The sequence below is a fragment of the Scyliorhinus canicula genome, chromosome 24 (genome assembly GCF_902713615.1).
Source record: "Scyliorhinus canicula chromosome 24, sScyCan1.1, whole genome shotgun sequence".
Taxonomy (NCBI): Eukaryota; Metazoa; Chordata; class Chondrichthyes; order Carcharhiniformes; family Scyliorhinidae; genus Scyliorhinus; species Scyliorhinus canicula.
In genome coordinates, this window is record NC_052169.1 from 5,379,891 (window position 1) to 5,398,201 (window position 18,311).

An 18,311-nucleotide genomic window follows, 5' to 3' on the forward strand; every position below is an offset into this window, starting at 1 on the left:
TCATTCCTGCGCTGTAAAATCACCGCTTTATTTTGCTGCGCGTGCGGGCTATCCACATGCCCAGTACAGTTTCACACACCGTCACCCCAGCCCTTTTTATCTCCCCCTTTTCCCGTGAATCCCTTATCAAAGCGGAGGACCGAGCCGTCACACACCTCGAAGCGCGTCACGTCGAGTGAATGATTTGGAAATGCAGTCGCTGCGCTGGGTAACGAGGAGGGGATTGAAGCCGAGTAGGTTGGGGGGGGGGGGGGGAGGGGGGTTTTAAAAAGTTTTGATTGAGCGAACAGAGAACAGTTGTTTCCTGTCCTGGGGAGGTCAGCGATAAAGGGTCGGCACTTTAGAAACGGGACCGGTTCGGAGCGATTTCCCGACTGTCCGGAATGTATCGAAAGCAGGGTGGGGTGTATCGCTTCCAGGAAAAAAGAGTGAATCTTTCAAGGGCAGCGCGGTAGCACAGTGGCTAGCACTGTTGCTTCACAGCTCCAGGTTTGATTCCCGGCTCGGGTCACTGTCTGTGCAGAGTCCGCACCTTCTCCCCCGTGTCTGCGTGGGTTTCCTCCGGGCGCTCCGGATTCCTCCCACAAGTCCCGAAAGACGTGCTGTTCGGTGAATTGGACATTCTGAATTCCCCCCCCCCCCCGTGTACCCGAACAGGCGCCGGAGTGTGGCGACGAGGGGCTTTTCACAGTAACTTCATTGCGGTGTTAATGTAAACCAACTTGTGACAATAAAGATTATTAAATAAGATTCAGGGGGCCTGGGAGAGCGTAGGGAACGGGAATTAGATGGGATTGATGGGGCGCAATGAGGAATGATCAGGCCAGTGAGATCGGTTTGGATTGATCCGGCAGAAAGTGGGGGGAGGGAGCGGAGTAGTGGGATCCAAGAGAGAAGCAGCACATACATGATGGGGCAGAAATGGAAGCCGCCTTAGTACACAGCAAGGTCCCAGGAGGGCCCTAGGGCTGTTTAAGCTGTGTTCCACGATGGCTTGTCTGGGCCCATCGCTCTTCAGCAAGCAGTCCGCTCCACATGCCCTGTCCTGCAGTGTCGAGCGCGAGCACGGACCCTGGCCTGGCACTTCCAAGAACCTCCTGCTACGTAGACCTGTCACGTGGACTGGAGTTATACCATGCTACAGCTAAAATAAACGCTCCTGCTCTGAACCTTTTCACAACGTGGAGATGCCGGCGTTGGACTGGGGTGGGCACAGTAAGAAGTCTGACAACACCAGGTTAAAGTCCAACAGGTTTGTTTCAAACACTAGCTTTCGGAGCACTGCTCCTTCCTCGGGTGAAGGAAGGAGACCTCCTCACCTGAGGAAGGAGCAGGGCTCCGAAAGCTAGTGTTTGAAACAAACATGTTGGACTTTAACCTGGTGTTGTCAGACTTCTTACTGTGAACCTTTTCACAGACTGAAAAGCTTGAATTTCAACGGTGCTCGTTTGATTAAACAAAAATGCAGGAGGGCTTTCCTTTTAGTCGAAGTTGTTTAACGTTACAGGAGTAAAGCTGACAACAGATACCACCCCCATCAGCCCAAACTGGGGGCTCTCGGCACTGTCCAGGTGTAGATCCCCGAGATTGTGATTCTCCTCGTCGGCCCGGCCCGGGGTCCTCGCCACCGGAAGCTGGCCCTGCTCACCCTCCACTCCATCGTAGTGAACGAGGACACTCGGCCCCTCGCTCCTGTGCCGAGCTGTTTGGAAAAGGGACTGTCCAACTTGGTCGCCGTCCAACGGGCTGTTTGAGCGGCGCAGTGGGTTAGCGCTGCTGCCTCACGGCGCCGAGGTCCCAGGTTCGATCCCGGCTCTGGGTCACTGTCCGTGTGGAGTTTGCACATTCTCCCCGTGCCTGCGTGGGTTTCGCCCCCACAACCCAAAGATGTGCAGGGTAGGTGGATTGGCCGCGCTAAATTGCCCCTTCATTGGGGGAAAAAAAAAAGAATTGGGCAATCTAAATTGATTTTAATAAAGAAGCTCTGATTTTGGGATGGGCTGACGTGCGGTGCTAAGAAACAAGAGTACAGTGTTCACTGGAACGTGTGAGGTTTCCAGGTTCCAGCAGAGACCCGTGACGTTGGGTTTTCAGTTTGCCGCTGTTGCCGCTGGCTCAGGAAATCAGCTGGAAAAGGCAGTTTTAAGAGACTGAACCATGCGTGTGCTTGTTTACCGCGGCCTGCGCCCTGGACAGACCGCGGGATAGTTGCCGCCCGAGTTGCTGAGACCCTGCACCATTATCCAGCAGGGAGCCATCACGGGGCACCCGGCAATACCACTCTCACCCGCTGATTCTCTTCCTGTAAACACACCGCCGAGTTCACTGAATCCATAGAATTCCTACAGTGTACAAGGGGGGAGGGGGGGGCATGCGGCCCTCTGAAGGAGCAGCCGACATTGGTCCACTCCCCACCCCATCTCCATAACCCAACCTAACCTGCACATCTTTAGACTGTTGGGGGGGGGGGGGGGGGGGGGGGGCGGACACCGGAGCACCCGGAGGAAACCCACGCAGACACGGGGGTGTTGAGAGGTTGGAGCACCTATCGGGATTTGGGATTCCGAAGCAGCGCGCCAGACCTCCTTCAGCGTCATCTTCCCAAACCCGCAACCTCTGCCACCGGGAGGAACAAGGACAGCAGCTACTGGCCCAGCCAGCGATGCCCACAATCCAAACAGAAACAGTGAATAGGATGGGGTTACGGTAATAGTTGAAACACCAGAAGAGATTCCGTCCAAATAACTGCTCTTCCCTTTACTCATTTTTCGTTCTTCCCTCATTCTTTTTCTCTTCCTTCTTGCTCACCCCTCGCTCTCAGTCCTCCCTCGCCCTCTGTCCCCCTCCCGCTATCTTCCCTCCCTTGCCTTCTGTGCCTCCTTTCTCATCTCTGCCCCATCTCCCTCGCCCTCTGCCCCTCACCCTCTGTTCCTCGCCCTCTGCCTCCGCCCTCGCCCTCTGCCCCCCCTCCCTCGGCCTCTGCCCCTCCTCCCTCGCCCTCTGCCCCTCCTCCCTCGCCCTTTATCCCTCGCCCTCTGCTTCCGCCCTCGCCCTCTGCCCCCCTCCCTCGGCCTCTCCCCCCCCTCCCTCGGCCTCTGCCCCCCCTCCCTCGCCCTCTGCCCCTCCGCCCTCGCCCTCTGCCCCCCCTCCCTCGGCCTCTGCCCCTCCTCCCTCGCCCTCTGCCCCTCCTCCCTCACCCTCTGCCCCTCCTCCCTCGCCCTCTGCCCCTCCTCCCTCGCCCTCTGCCCCTCGCCCTCTGCCCCTCACCCTCTGTTCCTCGCCCTCTGCCTCCGCCCTCGCCCTCTGCCACCCCCTCCCTCGCCCTCTGCCCCTACCTCGCCCTCTTCCCTCGCCCTCTGCCCCCTCCCTCGCCCTCTGCCCCCCTCCCTCGCCCTCTGTCCCCTCCCTCGCCCTCTGCCCCCTCCCTCGCCCTCTGTCCCCTCCCTCGCCCTCTGCCCCTCCCTCGCCCTCTGCCCCCTCCCTCGCCCTCTGCCCCCTCCCTCGCCCTCTGCCCCCTCCCTCGCCCTCTGCCCCCTCCCTCGCCCTCTGCCCCCTCCCCCGCCCTCTGCCCCCTCCCTCGCCCTCGCCCTCTGCCCCCTCCCTCGCCCTCTGCCCCCTCCCCCGCCCTGTGCCCCCCTCCCTCGCCCTCTGCCCCCCTCTCTCGTGCGCTGCCCCTCCCCCCAATTCATATGCACTCGCTCGCCCTTGCCTACTCCGCCGCCCCCTCTCCCCAGGAAGACCGCTCGCCGCTGCCTACTCAAGGGCAATTGGGGATGGGCAATAAACCCATCGCCTGGCTGGCGATGACCACGTGCTGGAAATAAAAGTGTTGAAACGTCCAGAATCTAAGCAAGGTTTGACTTAGTTTACTCCGAGGTAGAGATCTCACCCCGGAGCCGCACGGCTGTGGGTTCAAGAACCCACAAATCCAGGCTGACCTATGTGTGCCGCACTGAGGGGGGGGGCCACTCTGCTGGAGGTGCTGTCTTTCAGATCAGACATTAAGGGGTCCTTTTGGCCTCTTTAGGTGGGTCTAAAAGACATTATGGCTGTACTTTGAGGACAAGCAGGGGGATTCTCTCCCGGTGTCCAAGCCAATATATATCCCTCGATCGACATCGCATTGCCGTGGTGCTGTGTGTGGGATCTTGCTCTGCACAATTTGGCTGCTCCGTTTCCTATATCCCACCAGCGACCACGTTTCAAAACTTCACTTGATTGGCGGTGAAGCGCTTTGGGGCATCCAGTGGGTGTTAAAGGGTGTCTTCCACATGGTACCTTGTGACCGAGCGGTAAGAACCAGAGTCTCGGAACGTAACCCGAGCTGAATTGTTGATGTGGGATGATGTCAATCTTATTCTGCTCGGCCAGTAATAGGGGCCCACCTGCCATCCCTTCATACGGCCCATCTGGGTTTTGAGTGCGGACCCAGGAGACGTTTCCTTGAGCGTTGCCTGCGCGCGGGGTTGCCACATTCAGCTGATTTCCGCCAGTCTCAGTTTTATTCCTCCTGGTGTGGCTGAAGCGATTTTCACGTAGAGCGCGTGAGCGTGCTGATTGCTCACAACATTGATTGTGAGAGCCGTGCGCTCCCTCTGCGTTCAGAGTGTTAATATTTCATTTGTTTTCGCCATTCTAAGTTGATGACTGGTCCATTAATATATAAAACAAGATTAAGCAGTTTTTTGTAAGTCATGACGAAAGATTTGACGTGTATCGAACGTATTTAATCTCATTCGTGGGGTCGTGGTGAGGGAACAAGTCCCGAATTCAATCTTGCGGCCCTCTTGCGATGAAGGAGGGTCACTCGTGCGGCCTGGTCACCAGCCCAGGCTGCCCATCAGCGGTCTGGGGCAACGTCCCGCAGTGAGGGACGAGAAACTTGGCCGGCGCTCCTTCTCCTGATTGGCTTACAGTGACCTCTGCTGGGAGTGTACTGTCATGCCAGGTGAAGCCACTCCATTCGCTCCTCCCCTTCGGTCAAATTGACATGCTCGCGATTTCCTCTCCCAACCTCTTCACCCTCTTTTCAAGATGCTCTTTTTTTTTTAAAACTCCTCTTTGAATTATCTTCACACGCCCCACTATCCTGAAGACTCCTCCTTTGGCGTTGTGTCAGTTTCATTTATCTGATTGCGTTTTGGGCAACAAAATGGTAAGTTGTGATCAGTTATTGTATCAGGAATGGGCGAGAGAGACTTAACCGAACTATTGAACATGCATTGGATTGGGAAGAAAATCCCGGGCCGCTCCTGTGTGGCTTTAGCGTGACGCTTGTACCAGCAAGACCCTGGGAGGAGTCGGTTGAAGATTCCACCCCGGATGCTGCGAAGAAAGGACCGTCATTTACGCTCCACCTGATGGCGTTCCAGGGGTCACCTTATTGCTGACGCGTAACTTCCGAAAACGGTAGTGATGGTGACGGCCGATTTGCACATGGCAACCTTCCATCAGCGGCAGCGGGAGAATCGGATGTGAAAGATCGGAGGGACGGAGGAGGCAGGTTTCGATTTGCGTTGACTGAAAGATGTATTTTCGTTTTGCGAGTGAGTGTGTGGGCTAATGTGTCGGCTTTGGCCTGATGAGCAGTAGGTTAGCCACGATGGATGGTGAGTGCCAAAACCACAACATTTCAACGTGATGGCATATTCTTCCCCCACCCCCCTTGAATTTGGCAAAGGCTGTGATGAAACAGGAGTGGATTGTTCCTATGGGAGAGAGAGATTCCTTGTTTGGAAATTCAATGAACTGGGAGAACTGCAATGCCTATCATTCCTTCATCCAGTACTCTGAATGTAAATAGATCATCTATAAATATATACAGTAGTACAGTCTATTCCTCCTACTTGTACACTTGATCAGGTTTATACACTTATAAGGAATCTATCTGCAAACTCTTCACTCCATTATCACTCTTTCGCTAGAGTACAGTTTGAAACGATAAATAATTCCTTGATTAGAAGCTGAGCGTGTTTTTGGAAGGCTTATCTGTCATAAAAGTCAACTTCAGGCTCATTTTTCTTGATAATATATCTGACTTCACAGATTACACTGACTTAACTCTGCTGTTAAGCTGCATTTGAAGGAGTCCCAGTGATTTTGGGTGTCTGTAATCGAGGTGCCCCAGCGTGTGTGTCAGCCTTTGTTCATCTTCCCTGTCCACGTCACACCGTGGAACACAGTCTCTCCCTCTCTCTCTCTCTGTCTCTCTTCCCCACCCACTCCCACCATCTCCGCAGCAGCAGCCATTCCACCTGAAGGTGCAACGGGAACTGACCATCTCGCCAAAGGGGGATAGATAGTGGCAGCACAGTGGGTTAGCACTGCTGCCTCACAGCACCAGGGATCTGGGTTCGATTCCAGCCTTGAGTGACTGTCTGTGTGGAGTCTGCACGTTCTCCCCCGTGTCTGCGTGGGTTTCCTCCGGGCGCTCCGGTTTCCTCCCACAGTCCAAAGATGTGCGGGTTAGGTGGATTGGCCGTGATAAATTGCCCATTAGTGACCAAAGGTTTGCGGTGATGGGACTGGGCCTAGGAAGGGTGCCCTTTCAGAGGGTCAGTGCAGACTTGATGGGCCGAATGGTTTCCTTCTGAACTGTAAGGATTCCTTGGAACAACAGCTTTGGGCAATTGGATCTTCAAATCTCCTCTCGTTCTGAATCAGCAGGGGCCAAATAATCAAAGGGTGATTAGGAGCCAAATTGTAGACCTTCATAGAATCTGTACAGTGCAGAAGGAGGCCAGTTGGCCCATCAAGTCTGCACCGACCCTTGGAAAGAGCATCCTACCTAAGCCCAAACCCCGACTGTAACCTGGTTACTCCACCTACCCTTTCGGACACTATAAAGGGCAATTTAACACGGCCAATTCACCTAACCCTGCACATCTTTGGAATGTGGGAGGAAACCGGAGGAGGAAACCCACACAGACACGGGGAGAACGTGCAGACTGCACGCAGTCACCCGAGGCTGGAGTTGAACCCGGGTCCCTGGTGCTGTGAGGCAACAGTGCCAACCACTGTGCCGCCCTAATCTGCTTCTTTGTTCCAGTAGAATATGGCCCCGAGGGACTCGGTGACAGACTGACGAGGGTATGTAAATGTGCCCCTATGAATACGGAAGAATGACTTGAATTTCTGTCGCGCCCCCTTTCACAACCTCTCAGTGTCCCAAAACCCTTAACACGTTCGTTGAAGTGTGATGGAGCACACCGAGACGGGTTTTAAAACTTCTTCCCAGCTGGGGCGTTTTCCCGAGAGATGAATTTTGGGAATCTTCTTTGAAGCTGCTCCCGCCAGGTCTGAACCTTCACTGTAGCACTGGTGGGTTTAGCGCTGCGAGGTGCAGCAGAAGCCTGGAGTGGAGCTCGAGAGCGTAGCTATCACCGCAGTGCGCCAAGCTGGCGTGAAGAGAACCATTGGTCGTCCATTGTAACTCCCGCAGCCGGCAAAAGCAGCCACTCCCATGACAGCACCAACCCCCCCATCTTGAACTGAGGCCTTTGCCCATCCCAAATTAAGTTGTGAATTTTTGCCGATGTGATTGTGACGGGTTCTGGTCGAGACGTGGCCTTGTGGCAAGCACCATTTGCACGAATCCCTGTTGGGATAAGAGTCAACAATGAGGGCCGGCCACATTATTGAAATGAAATGAAAAATGCTTATTGTCACGAGTAGGCTTCAATGAAGTTACTGTGAAAAGCCCCTAGTCGCCACATTCCGGCACCTGTTCGGGGAGGCCGGAAATTAATGCAATTGCCTGACCACTAGTACGTTTAGCGGCAAAATCTGTATCACGGTGCTCTACACACACACACACACACGCCCCACCCACCACCCTGTTGCAATTTGCTCTATTAACTCTTTAGCTACTCTTTGTGAAGGAGGATGAACGTTTTTGCTTGGCTAATGATGCTGTGCGAACGTTGCTAATGGATCTTTCTTTAAAAATCAGTGACTCGCTGAATGAAGAATGTGCAGGGTTTCTGCTGCCGTGAACCATTTTGTTCAGGTCTGATTCACAGGCTCAGGAAATTTTGTTGCTCCCATATACACGTGTGATTCAGTTCGCTGGTCGTGCTGAAAGAATTTATACGGGTATTTCCTCCAGCTCCACGCTCCCCCGGGCATCACTTCCAGCTCTACTTTTCACCATGCTCCCTCGATACGTCACCTCCAGCTCCACATTTCACCACGCTCCCTCAGGCGTCACCTCCAGCTCCACATTTCACCACGCTCCCTCGATACGTCACCTCCAGCTCCACATTTCACCACGCTCCCTCAGGCGTCACCTCCAGCTCCACATTTCACCACGCTCCCTCGATACGTCACCTCCAGCTCCACATTTCACCACGCTCCCTCAGGCGTCACCTCCAGCTCCACATTTCACCACGCTCCCTCGATACGTCACCTCCAGCTCCGCATTTCACCCCGCTCCCTCAGGCGTCACCTCCAGCTCCACATTTCACCACGCTCCCTCGATACGTCACCTCCAGCTCCACATTTCACCACGCTCCCTCAGGCGTCACCTCCAGTTCTACATTTCACCACGCTCCCTCGATACGTCACCTCCAGCTCCACATTTCACCACGCTCCCTCGGGCGTTAGCTTCAGCTCTACATTTAACCACGCTCCCTTGGGCATCGTCTGCAGCCCTACATTTCACGACACTCCCTTGGGCGCCTCCTCCAGCTCTACGTTTAATCACGCTCCCTTGGGTGTCACCTCCAGCTCTACATTTGACCACGCTCCCTCGGCCCTTCACCTCCAGCTCCACATTTCACTACGTTCCCTCTGGCGTCACCTCCTGTTCTACATTTCTCATCCAGGGGTGGTTGCATCCTCATGCTACAACAACAACTTGCACCCACTGGTATTTTTGGGTTCTACGTGGCAAAGAATGTAGGGCGGAAGGGGAGAGCGGAGAACGATCGGAGCGCCCAGAGCTTTCTGTTAGCTGGGCAGCACGGTAGCACAAGTGGCTAGCACTGTGGCTTCATAGCGCCAGGGTCCCAGGTTCGATTCCCGGCTTGGGTCACTGTCTGTGCGGAGTCGGCACGTCCTCCCCGTGCCTGCGTGGGTTTCCTCCGGGTGCTCCGGTTTCCTCCCACAGTCCAAAGACGTGCAGGTTAGGTGGATTGGCCATGATAAATTGTCCTTAGTGACCAAAAAGTTTAGGAGGGGTTATTGGGTTACAGGGATAGGCTGGAAGTGAGGGCTTAAGTGGGTGGGTGCAGACTCGATGGGCCAAATGGCCTCCTTCTGCCCTGTATGTTCTATGTTCTCATATTGGATGCCGCATTGTTGGGTGTGCTGTGTTTGGCTGCGGTAGGTGTGAAAGATCAATCGAGCAGAGGATTCGTCCTGTCTTGTGGGCCAATGTTTTACCGAACGTCACCAAAAGAAAAAGATATATGGTTGATGCTTTCTGTCACTTATTATTCCTGGGATCTTTCTTTTGCAATTTTCTCCCAAGGTAGAGCACATCACAGGAATGAAAACGCGTGGTTGCATTGTGAAAGCTGCGGTTAACGTGTTAAAACTGTTCCTGTCGTTTCTGCCCTTTGAGAAATATGAACGTGAGCAGACCATTTGGCTTCTTGAGTCTGCCTCACCATTCAGTTAATCACGGTTGGTAACAGCGCCATTCAATGCATCTTTATTACCTCAAGATGCTGACCTGTTAATCCATCCCGTCCTCAAAGCTCTAATTGTCCACCAGCATCCAGAACCATCTGGGGAGGGGGAAAGAGATACCCTTTCTGAAATCCTTTGTGTGAAACATGTACTTGAATATCGGTGAAAATAGATTCCGAAGCTATTCGTCTAGCACTCATGGGGCCAAATGCAAGAATGCCAAACTTCAAACAATCGCAACAACACAGGAGAAAGGGGTGATGATTCGTTGGCTCTGATTGGCTGAGGGGTTGCCATAGAGAAAGCCAGGGGGAACTATGGGCTCCCCAAGCTCCCGGGTAATTCGAAAAAGGCAGAAAGCTTGGAACATATTGCTTTCGTTTGGTGGGAGCGGGCTCCTGCGTCGTGAAGGGAAGGGGTTCCTGCGTCGTGGAGGGAACGGGTTCCTGCGTCTGAATGTATGTCGCTTCCGGCAAGTGTAAATGAGCCACGTTATGAGCTCGACTGAGTATCGTGAATTGGTGGATAGTGTAGATAATGGCGCAATCCGGATTGCTCAGTAAGTGCTGCCCAACTGCGGAATCCCAACTGACAATTTTGTGTTGGGTTTTTGCAAGCATGGGTTGGTTGAGTCTGATCCGTGATCTCTGCTTGTTCCAAACAATCAAAGGCGTTGAGGCCAGAAAGGAATTCGATATAGCTCTTGGGGCCAAAGGGGGGGTCAAGGAATATAGGGAAGGGGGGGAGGCGGGATCAGGGGATTGAAATTGTTGATCAGCCATGATCATAAAGAATGGCGGAGCGTGCTCAAAGGGCCGAATGGCCTCCTCCTGCTTCTAATTTCTGCGTTTCTATGACCCTTAAGGGTTGGCAGTGGGCAGGTTCGGTAGGCCAGCTCTTGTTGAACTCTTCCTTCGCTTCCTCCCGAGTCCCTGATCCCAAAGATCTTTCCTTGCATGCGTTGCTGTGTGAATGGTGATTTAAGGAGTTTGCAGTCTGGCGCATGGAGCCTCGAATCATGGAGTGATTCCCGTTGCTCTGGTGCGCTACAAGCGGTGAGGACCCCAGCCTGGTCCATTATCATTAAGATTTCTCCCTGGTGAATCCATTAGTGGGCGGCTGAATCCACAAGCGGTCCAGTTTGATGATGTACTCAGCAACTCTCACTAAATTACTTGGTTGACTGCAGTTGTTACTGTTAAATTAACGCAGATGATTTATTGGTGGGAACACTGATAAATGTTTGCCTTTATTTTGTTTGCTGGGTATTGTTGTGGTGAGGGGGAGGTGCAGTCGGAGGAGATTAAGTTAAGCGGCAGTTGCTGGGTACTTGTTGAATTCCTCAATTTTTCAATAAATAATAACTGTCAGCGTTCAGAAACACTCGTTCCCTCTTGCTTCGATCTGCGGGAATCTGTCGCTGGAGGGACTGGCGTTCAGGGTGACTTCGTGTCCGTGCGGCGGGATGGCAACAGGAAGGGATGTGGGATCACTCGGCCCTTTCCGGATCTCTGCCGCCCATTTCTCAAATGCCTTCCGAGGCTGTGTTATCAACGCCGCTCTCTTCCAACTTGCATTTAAGTAGCACCTTTCACATAACCGAACATCACGCGGCGTTTCACAGGAGCGCTGCAAAGCAAAAGCTCTACTGGGCCATGTAAGGAGATATTGCCACAGGTGGACAAAGCTTTATGTTTTCGGGAGGGTTTTAACGGTGGGGGTGGGGAAAGCGAGAGATTTCGAGAGGGATCCCAGAGTGTGGGACCCAGACTGCTCAACTCTGCATAGCCAGACTTAGTGGAATGATGAAATTTGGGGTTGTGTAAGAAGCCAAAATTGGCTCCATGATCTCGACGTAGTCGGGCAAGAGGAGGCCACTGAGAAAGCAGGCCCTGGTGGGAGTTGGAATGAGGCCAACAGAGATCTGGACGAGCTCCAGTTTGTAGAGATTTGAAAATGGTAGACTGGCTGCGAGAGCATTGGAAGAGTCGAGACCCGGTAACAGGTCTCGGTTAACAGAGGAGCGTAGTACGATGTGGACATGAGCGATATTACAGAGGTTCTGAACGTGCCCTTGCCATTAATCCTGAGCTGGTAAATGGGAGTCGGGGTAGGCCGATCAACCCATTGAACCCATTCTCTAATTTTATGTTGGCCAATCTGATTGTAGCTTCAACTCCGCTGTCCTATCAGCTCCCCCTCTCATGGGCCTCACGGTAGCATGGTGGTTAGCATCAATGCTTCACAGCTCCAGGGTCCCAGGTTCGATTCCCGGCTGGGTCACTGTCTGTGTGGAGTCTGCACGTCCTCCCCGTGTGTGCGTGGGTTTCCTCCGGGTGCTCCGGTTTCCTCCCACAGTCCAAAGATGTGCGGGTTAGGTGGATTGGCCATGCTAAATTGCCCGTAGTGTAAGGTTAATGGGGGGATTGTTGGGTTACGGGTATACGGGTTACGTGGGTTTAAGTAGGGTGATCATTGCTCGGCACAACATCGAGGGCCGAAGGGCCTGTGCTGTACTGTTCTATGTTCTATGTTCTATGTTCAACTCCCTTGTCAATCGTAAATCTGTCCATCTTGGCCTTGAATATATTGGAAGGCTCAACTTCCACTGCTCTCTCCGAAGACAAACGGAAGAGGGAAGAAATTCCTCCTCATTCTCGTCTTCATTAGGGGACCCCTTATTTTGAAACCGCGACCCTGATTCTGGCTTCGCTGATCCACCCGGTCAAGCCCCTCAATCTCGTCCGTTTTCAATAAGGTCGCTCCTTGTTCCTGTAAGTGACGATGCGCAGGCCCTCGTCATCCCAGAGATCACAGTTGCTGAACTTTCTCTGCACTCGCCGTGGTGGGATTCGAACCCGGGTTCACAGAGCATTGACCCGAGTCTCCGGATGGCTAGCCCAGTGACATTCCCCCCACAGAACTGTTCCTGCAGAAGGGCCAGTGCGATCGGTGCAGAACTGCCCCTTCGGTGAGGTGTTTTCTTGTTTGTTCAGAGCTGCTTCCTCGGCACTCCCCAGCAGCCTGGCCTAGTTTTGTTATTGGTGCTTGCGTTCACACACAGTGCAATGGAATTTATTTTGCTAACAGGGTGCTGTGGGGTGGATCAGGTGTGGGACAAGGTACACTGTGTACCTGAGTGTACAACTGTCTCTCAGTCCCTGCAATTATGCTTTCATTTAACTAAATTGCATACTTGAGAACTGTACGTACTGTATAACTGGGCAAACCTATTTTAAACATAAATGCTACTTTGGATTGACAAATAATAGAATATCTGAAAACCACTTAATGAAGCTCCACTTAATTTCCCCATCTTTTCTTTTAAGGATTTCTTTTAAATAGCCAGGGAATTATTGGTCCCTGAGGTTCGACGCCGGCAACAGATCGCAGAGGCAACAAAAACTCTCTGCATTTATGTAGCTCCTTTCATGTAATGAATCCAAGGCGGTGCTGCCTGCCAACATTGTCCGCAAAGCCGACACGAGGTACTGGGACAGGTGACCAGGAGGTCGGGCAAAGGAGTGGGTTTTGAAGAGGATCTACCAGGAGAGGGAGAGATCCAGGGAGGGAATTCTGGAGATTTGGGCCCCTCCAGGGGGCTGTCGGGCCAGGCCAGCAGTGGTGGGGGCGATGGAAGGTCAGTGAGCGCAGGGATGATGGATGCACAGGAGTTGGTGCGAGTTGGAATAGGGGCAGCGGAGATTTGAACGAGGTCCAGGTGTACAGGAGGGTGGAAGATGGGGAGGCCCGGCTGGGAAAGAATCGGAAGAGTCGAGTCCCGGGATAGCGAGGCCAGCTTGCTGAAGCCAGAGCCCCAAACGAGACCATCGTGCCTGTGTTGCTTGACTGTGTCACAAGCGGGTAGTAGGAAGTGGCCGTTGATGTATCATAGAATTTACAGTGCAGAAGGAGGCCATTCGGCCCATCGAATCTGCACCGGCTCTTGGAAAGAGCACCCTACCCAAGGTCAACACCTCCACCCTATCCCCATAACCCAGTAACCCCACCCAACACTAAGGGCAATTTTGGACACTGAGGGCAATTTATCATGGCCAATCCACCTAAGCTGCACATCTTTGGATTGTGGGAGGAAGCCGGAGCACCCGGAGGAAGCCCACGCACACACGGGGAGGATGTGCAGACTCCGCACAGTGACCCAGTCCAGAGTTTTACTTCTACGGGACATGTCACAATGACCTTTTTTAAGCTGCTTTTGCACAAAAAGAACACGTCCAATTTCACGTGCACGGACAGAGCTCCTGGTAGTACCAACATCCATCTTGCTTTCAACCTTTTTGTGAAGCATACCGTTTAGATATTAGTTCTCGGAATGTGGGCCCGATTGGCAAGGCCAGTAATTGTTGCCCATCCCTTATTGCCCTCGAGGAGGTGGTGGTGGTGAGCCGCCTCCGTGAACCGCTGCGGTCCGTGGGGTGTAGGTGCACCCACTGTGCTGTTCGAGAGGATGTTTTGACCCAGCGACCGATACATTCCCAAGTCAGGATGGGGAGTTGTTTGAAGGGGAACTTGCAGGTGGTGGTGGTGGCGGTGGGTGTTCCCCATGTGGCTGCCACCCTCCCAGGTGGGAGTGGGGGACCGGTTCGGAGATGGAGCCTTGGTGAATTGTTGCAGTTGATCTGAATGGTGTGGGGAGTGAATGTTTACGGTGGGGGTTGGGGGTGCCAATCAAGCAGGCTGTTTTGTCCTGAACTCCGACCTCCAGCGTGGGTGGGGAGTGAATTCCAGAGACGAGGGTAATACCTTCGTCCCACAGTTGGCTGCCATGCCTTTAGTTGCCTTGATGTTAACCTGCAGAGTTTTTTTACCTAAAACCTCACGGACAGTCTCCCTTGTCTTTCTTCCTTTGAGACACCTTGTGAAACCTACCTCTTTGACAAAGCTTTTGACTATCTCCTTAGAACATAGAACAGTACAGCACAGAACAGGCCCTTCGGCCCTCGATGTTGTGCCGAGCAATGATCACCCTACTCAAACCCACGTATCCACCCTATACCCGTAACCCAACAACCCCCCCCCCCCCCTTAACCTTACTATTAGGACACTACGGGCAATTTAGCATGGCCAATCCACCTAACCCGCACATCTTTGGACTGTGAGAGGAAACCGGAGCACCCGGAGGAAACCCACGCACACACGGGGAGGACGTGCAGACTCCACACAGACAGTGACCCAGCCGGGAATCGAACCTGGGACCCTGGAGCTGTGAAGCATTTATGCTAATCACCATGCTACCGTGCTGCCCTGGTCTGGCATTCAAACTTTGTCTCACAGTACTCGCTGGAGCAGAGGAGACTGAGGGGTGACCTGATGGAGGTGTACAAGATTATGAGGCCATGATGTGGAGATGCCGGCGTTGGACTGGGGTGAGCACAGTAAGAAGTCTTACAACACCAGGTTAAAGTCCAACAGGTTTGTTTCAAACACGAGCTTTCGGAGCACGGCTCCTTCTTCAGGTGAAACCCTTCCTCCGTTGAAGGGTCGGTTACAAGGGGACGCAAGTTCAAGATGAGGGGCAGGAGGTTTGGAGGGGGTGGATGTGAGGATAAATGATTTTAACCCAGAGGGTGGTGATGGTCTGGAACGCGCTGCCTGGGAGGGTGGTAGAGGTGGGTTGCATCACATCCTTTAAAACGTACCTGAAGGAGCTCTTGGCAACGTCTTAACATTCAAGGCTGTTTGGCAAATGGGGTTAGGATTGGCAGATCCTTTCATGCGCCCTGCAGACTCGATGGGCCGAAGGGCCTTTTCTGCACTGAATTTTTCACCGATTCTGTGATACCCATGTGCTGTATGTTAGGAAGTTGAAGGCACTATATAAACGCAGCGTATTGTGTGAGAGTATTAAACATAACCCGACGTTTGTGTGTGTTTTGTGTCTTTACAGTGTGCCTGAAAAATTGCGGGAAGCGCGCCTGTAACGACCGGAATGAGTGCTGCCACGAAGAATGCCTGGGAGGCTGCACTGCGCTGAACAGCAACAGAGCCTGTATGGCGTGTCAGAACTACTACCACGAGGGCCAGTGTCTGCGTAGCTGCCCACCAGGAACCTACAAGTACGGAGGCTGGCGATGTGTGACCAAGGATTTCTGTTCAAACCCCACCGACAATAGTCCCAAGGAATCGTTCGTCCTTCACCAGGGAGAATGTGTTCTCGAATGTCCGGCAGGATATATTCGCAACGGCAGCAGGTTCGATACAACGTCTTGTTTTGTTTTTTTTATTGACGTCAGAATTTTCCTCCCAATTTTTCTTTCTCCCATCTTGGCTTCCGCTGGGGTCAAAAGCGTTTAGACGTATTTTGACCCCAGTCAGGTGTTTATGCAGCACCTGAGGGAGTTCCAAAGCGCCTCGGAGCCAAAACATTAACAGTCGCGGCCGTTTGGTTGTAGAGTGCTTGGGCATTGCCGAAAAAGAGAGATGCTGTCGAAGCTTTTTGCCTTGCACTCGTCAGGGCCGACACAAGAATGCCAAATTTCAAAGGGAGCAACAATTTGTACTGCATGAGGACAGGGTGCCGAGTGGTTGGCTACTTTTTCCCCCAGCAATGTTAATAGTCATTTATTTTGTAAGTACACATGGCAGATGCCTTTTGCACAGGAAGATCCCATCAGCAATAGAACAAAGGAGCAGTGAACCTGTTTTGGCCATCGTAACCGGGAGATGAATGTTGGCTTTGGCCACTGGGAGAGTTTGCTGATCCTATTACCCCCCCCCCCCCCCCCCGCCCCCTCCAAGTAGGTAGCTGCCACCTTGGCTGGCGATGCACAATCAATGGACACGAAACGTAGGTGAAGTCCAAAACGAAAGGCTTTAATCAGCAAGAAGTGAGCCCGGCAGCAGACGTACAGAAATGGCCTGGCTGCTGGGGCACACTGGTTCTTATACCCCGCCTCGTAGGCAGAGCTACCTTCGTCTTAGCCAATAGGAATACAGAGAGCGCAATACTTGGGCCAATGGGCAGCGAGCCCTCTGCACCAATGGCAGCTCACACTCCCAGGTACCGTAATACCCCTAGTCATACTACCACAGCTGGATGTATCATTCAATAGATGGCCACCTCCAGCAGTGCAGCGCTCCCTCAGCCGTACACGGAAGTGTCAGCCAGGATGAATGTGTTTCATTCTAAAGTGGGGTTGATGCCCGTAGTATTCTGACAAAGAGGTGGGCTGCTTGTCCGCTGAGCTGGGGTTGGTCTGGGGTCAGCACTCCCAGGGACCACGTCCACTGGTGCTAATATTAACGCAGAAAAATTTTGTCTCCTATATTTATGGCCAGTTTTCCTTGGTACAGATTTAGTGTCATAGAAACATCACCTAATTCGTATGGTGGGTGGGGGAGTGTAGAGGAAAGGAATAGAGGCTACGACATCTGCTATAGTGACTGCGTGCAGGACAGAGTTGGGTTTGGGACATGTCCTGTGGGTAACAGTAGAGAGCGTGACGTTCCGTACCCCTGCCTGCTTCAATTGCTTGCTCCAATTGAAAGTTGGGAGTTTATTCTGATTGATTAAGTTATTTTTTTCTGCCTTACATTTTTATAAAACCATTAAAGAAAAGAATTTGTTCATATGTTTATGGAGCACTTCATCATCTCCCAGATCTTGAAGAATTTTGCATTTAATGAAATGAAAATCACTTATTGTCACGGGTAGGCTTCAAATGAAGTTACTGTGAAAAGCCCCTAGTCGCCACATTCCGGTGCCTGTTCGGGGAGGCTGGTACGGGAATCGAACCGTGCTGCTAACCTGCCTTGGTCTGCTTTAAAAGCCAGCGATTTAGCCCTGTGCTAAAGCAGTCCCACAATGAAGTGCTTTGGGATGCGGTTACCTTGATGTAAGCGGGCAACGCAATCGCTGCGCACAGTTAGATCCCACAGATATTAAATAGAAACCGAAAATGCTCAGAATTCAGCAACTTGGGCAACAAGGGTGGAGGGAAGAACAGAATTAATGTTTCAGGTCGATGACCTTTTCATAAGAAGTGGAGGTGGTTACAAATGTCTCACTTTGCTAACTGTTCTTTAATAATAATCTTTATTATTGTCACAAGCAGCCTTGCATTAACACTGCAGTGAAGTTACTGTGTAAATCTCCGAGTCGCCACAGTCCGGCGCTGTTTTGAGGTGTGACGGTAATCCTGTCCTCCTTAAACTGGATGTTAAAAGATTGCAGAGTGCTACGATTTGGAGGACATCCACTGTCTTGGCCAACATTCCTCCCTCACCCGTCAACTTGTGACATCTTGCATTGTTTGGTAGCATAAACCGGCTTCGACGTTCCAGCTCTGTCAATGCCGGCTGTTCAGTGTAGTTGAGGAGGTATGAGCTACTTCGGAAAGATGTGAGGAAGCCACCCACAGGTACCAACCTCTGGCTGGAATATGTGAAATATCCCATGCTGTATGGGGATTGTCCCCAGTGGTCAGCACGGGTAGCACAACTGGATAGCACTGTGGCTTCACAGCGCCAGGGTCCCCGGTTCGATTCCCGGCTTGGGTCACTGTCTGTGCGGAGTCTGCACGTTCTCCCCGTGTCTGCGTGGGATTCCTCCGGGTGCTCCGCTTTCCTCCCACAGTCCAAAGATGTGCAGGTTAGGTGGATTGGCCGTGCTAAATTGCCCTTAGTGACCAAAAGAAAAGGTTAGGAGGGGTTATTGG

The 18,311-nt window shown here is 52.7% G+C and overlaps 1 protein-coding gene across 2 annotated transcripts in view; it reads left to right on the forward strand.

Annotated features, from left to right (window-relative positions):
* igf1ra (insulin-like growth factor 1a receptor) overlaps positions 1–18,311 on the forward strand; it is a 135,714-nt gene that overhangs the window by 57,938 nt on the left and 59,465 nt on the right. Inside the window, exons 1-3 of one of the 2 annotated variants that reach the window (XM_038784460.1) lie at positions 7,014–7,018; positions 10,312–10,320; positions 15,542–15,845. In XM_038784460.1, the coding sequence (XP_038640388.1) occupies positions 15,646–15,845 (200 nt within the window). In that variant the 5' untranslated portion in view covers positions 7,014–7,018; positions 10,312–10,320; positions 15,542–15,645. Of the gene's footprint in view, positions 1–7,013; positions 7,019–10,311; positions 10,321–15,541; positions 15,846–18,311 lie in introns of those variants that run through there. The other variant, XM_038784459.1, reaches the window with a different exon arrangement.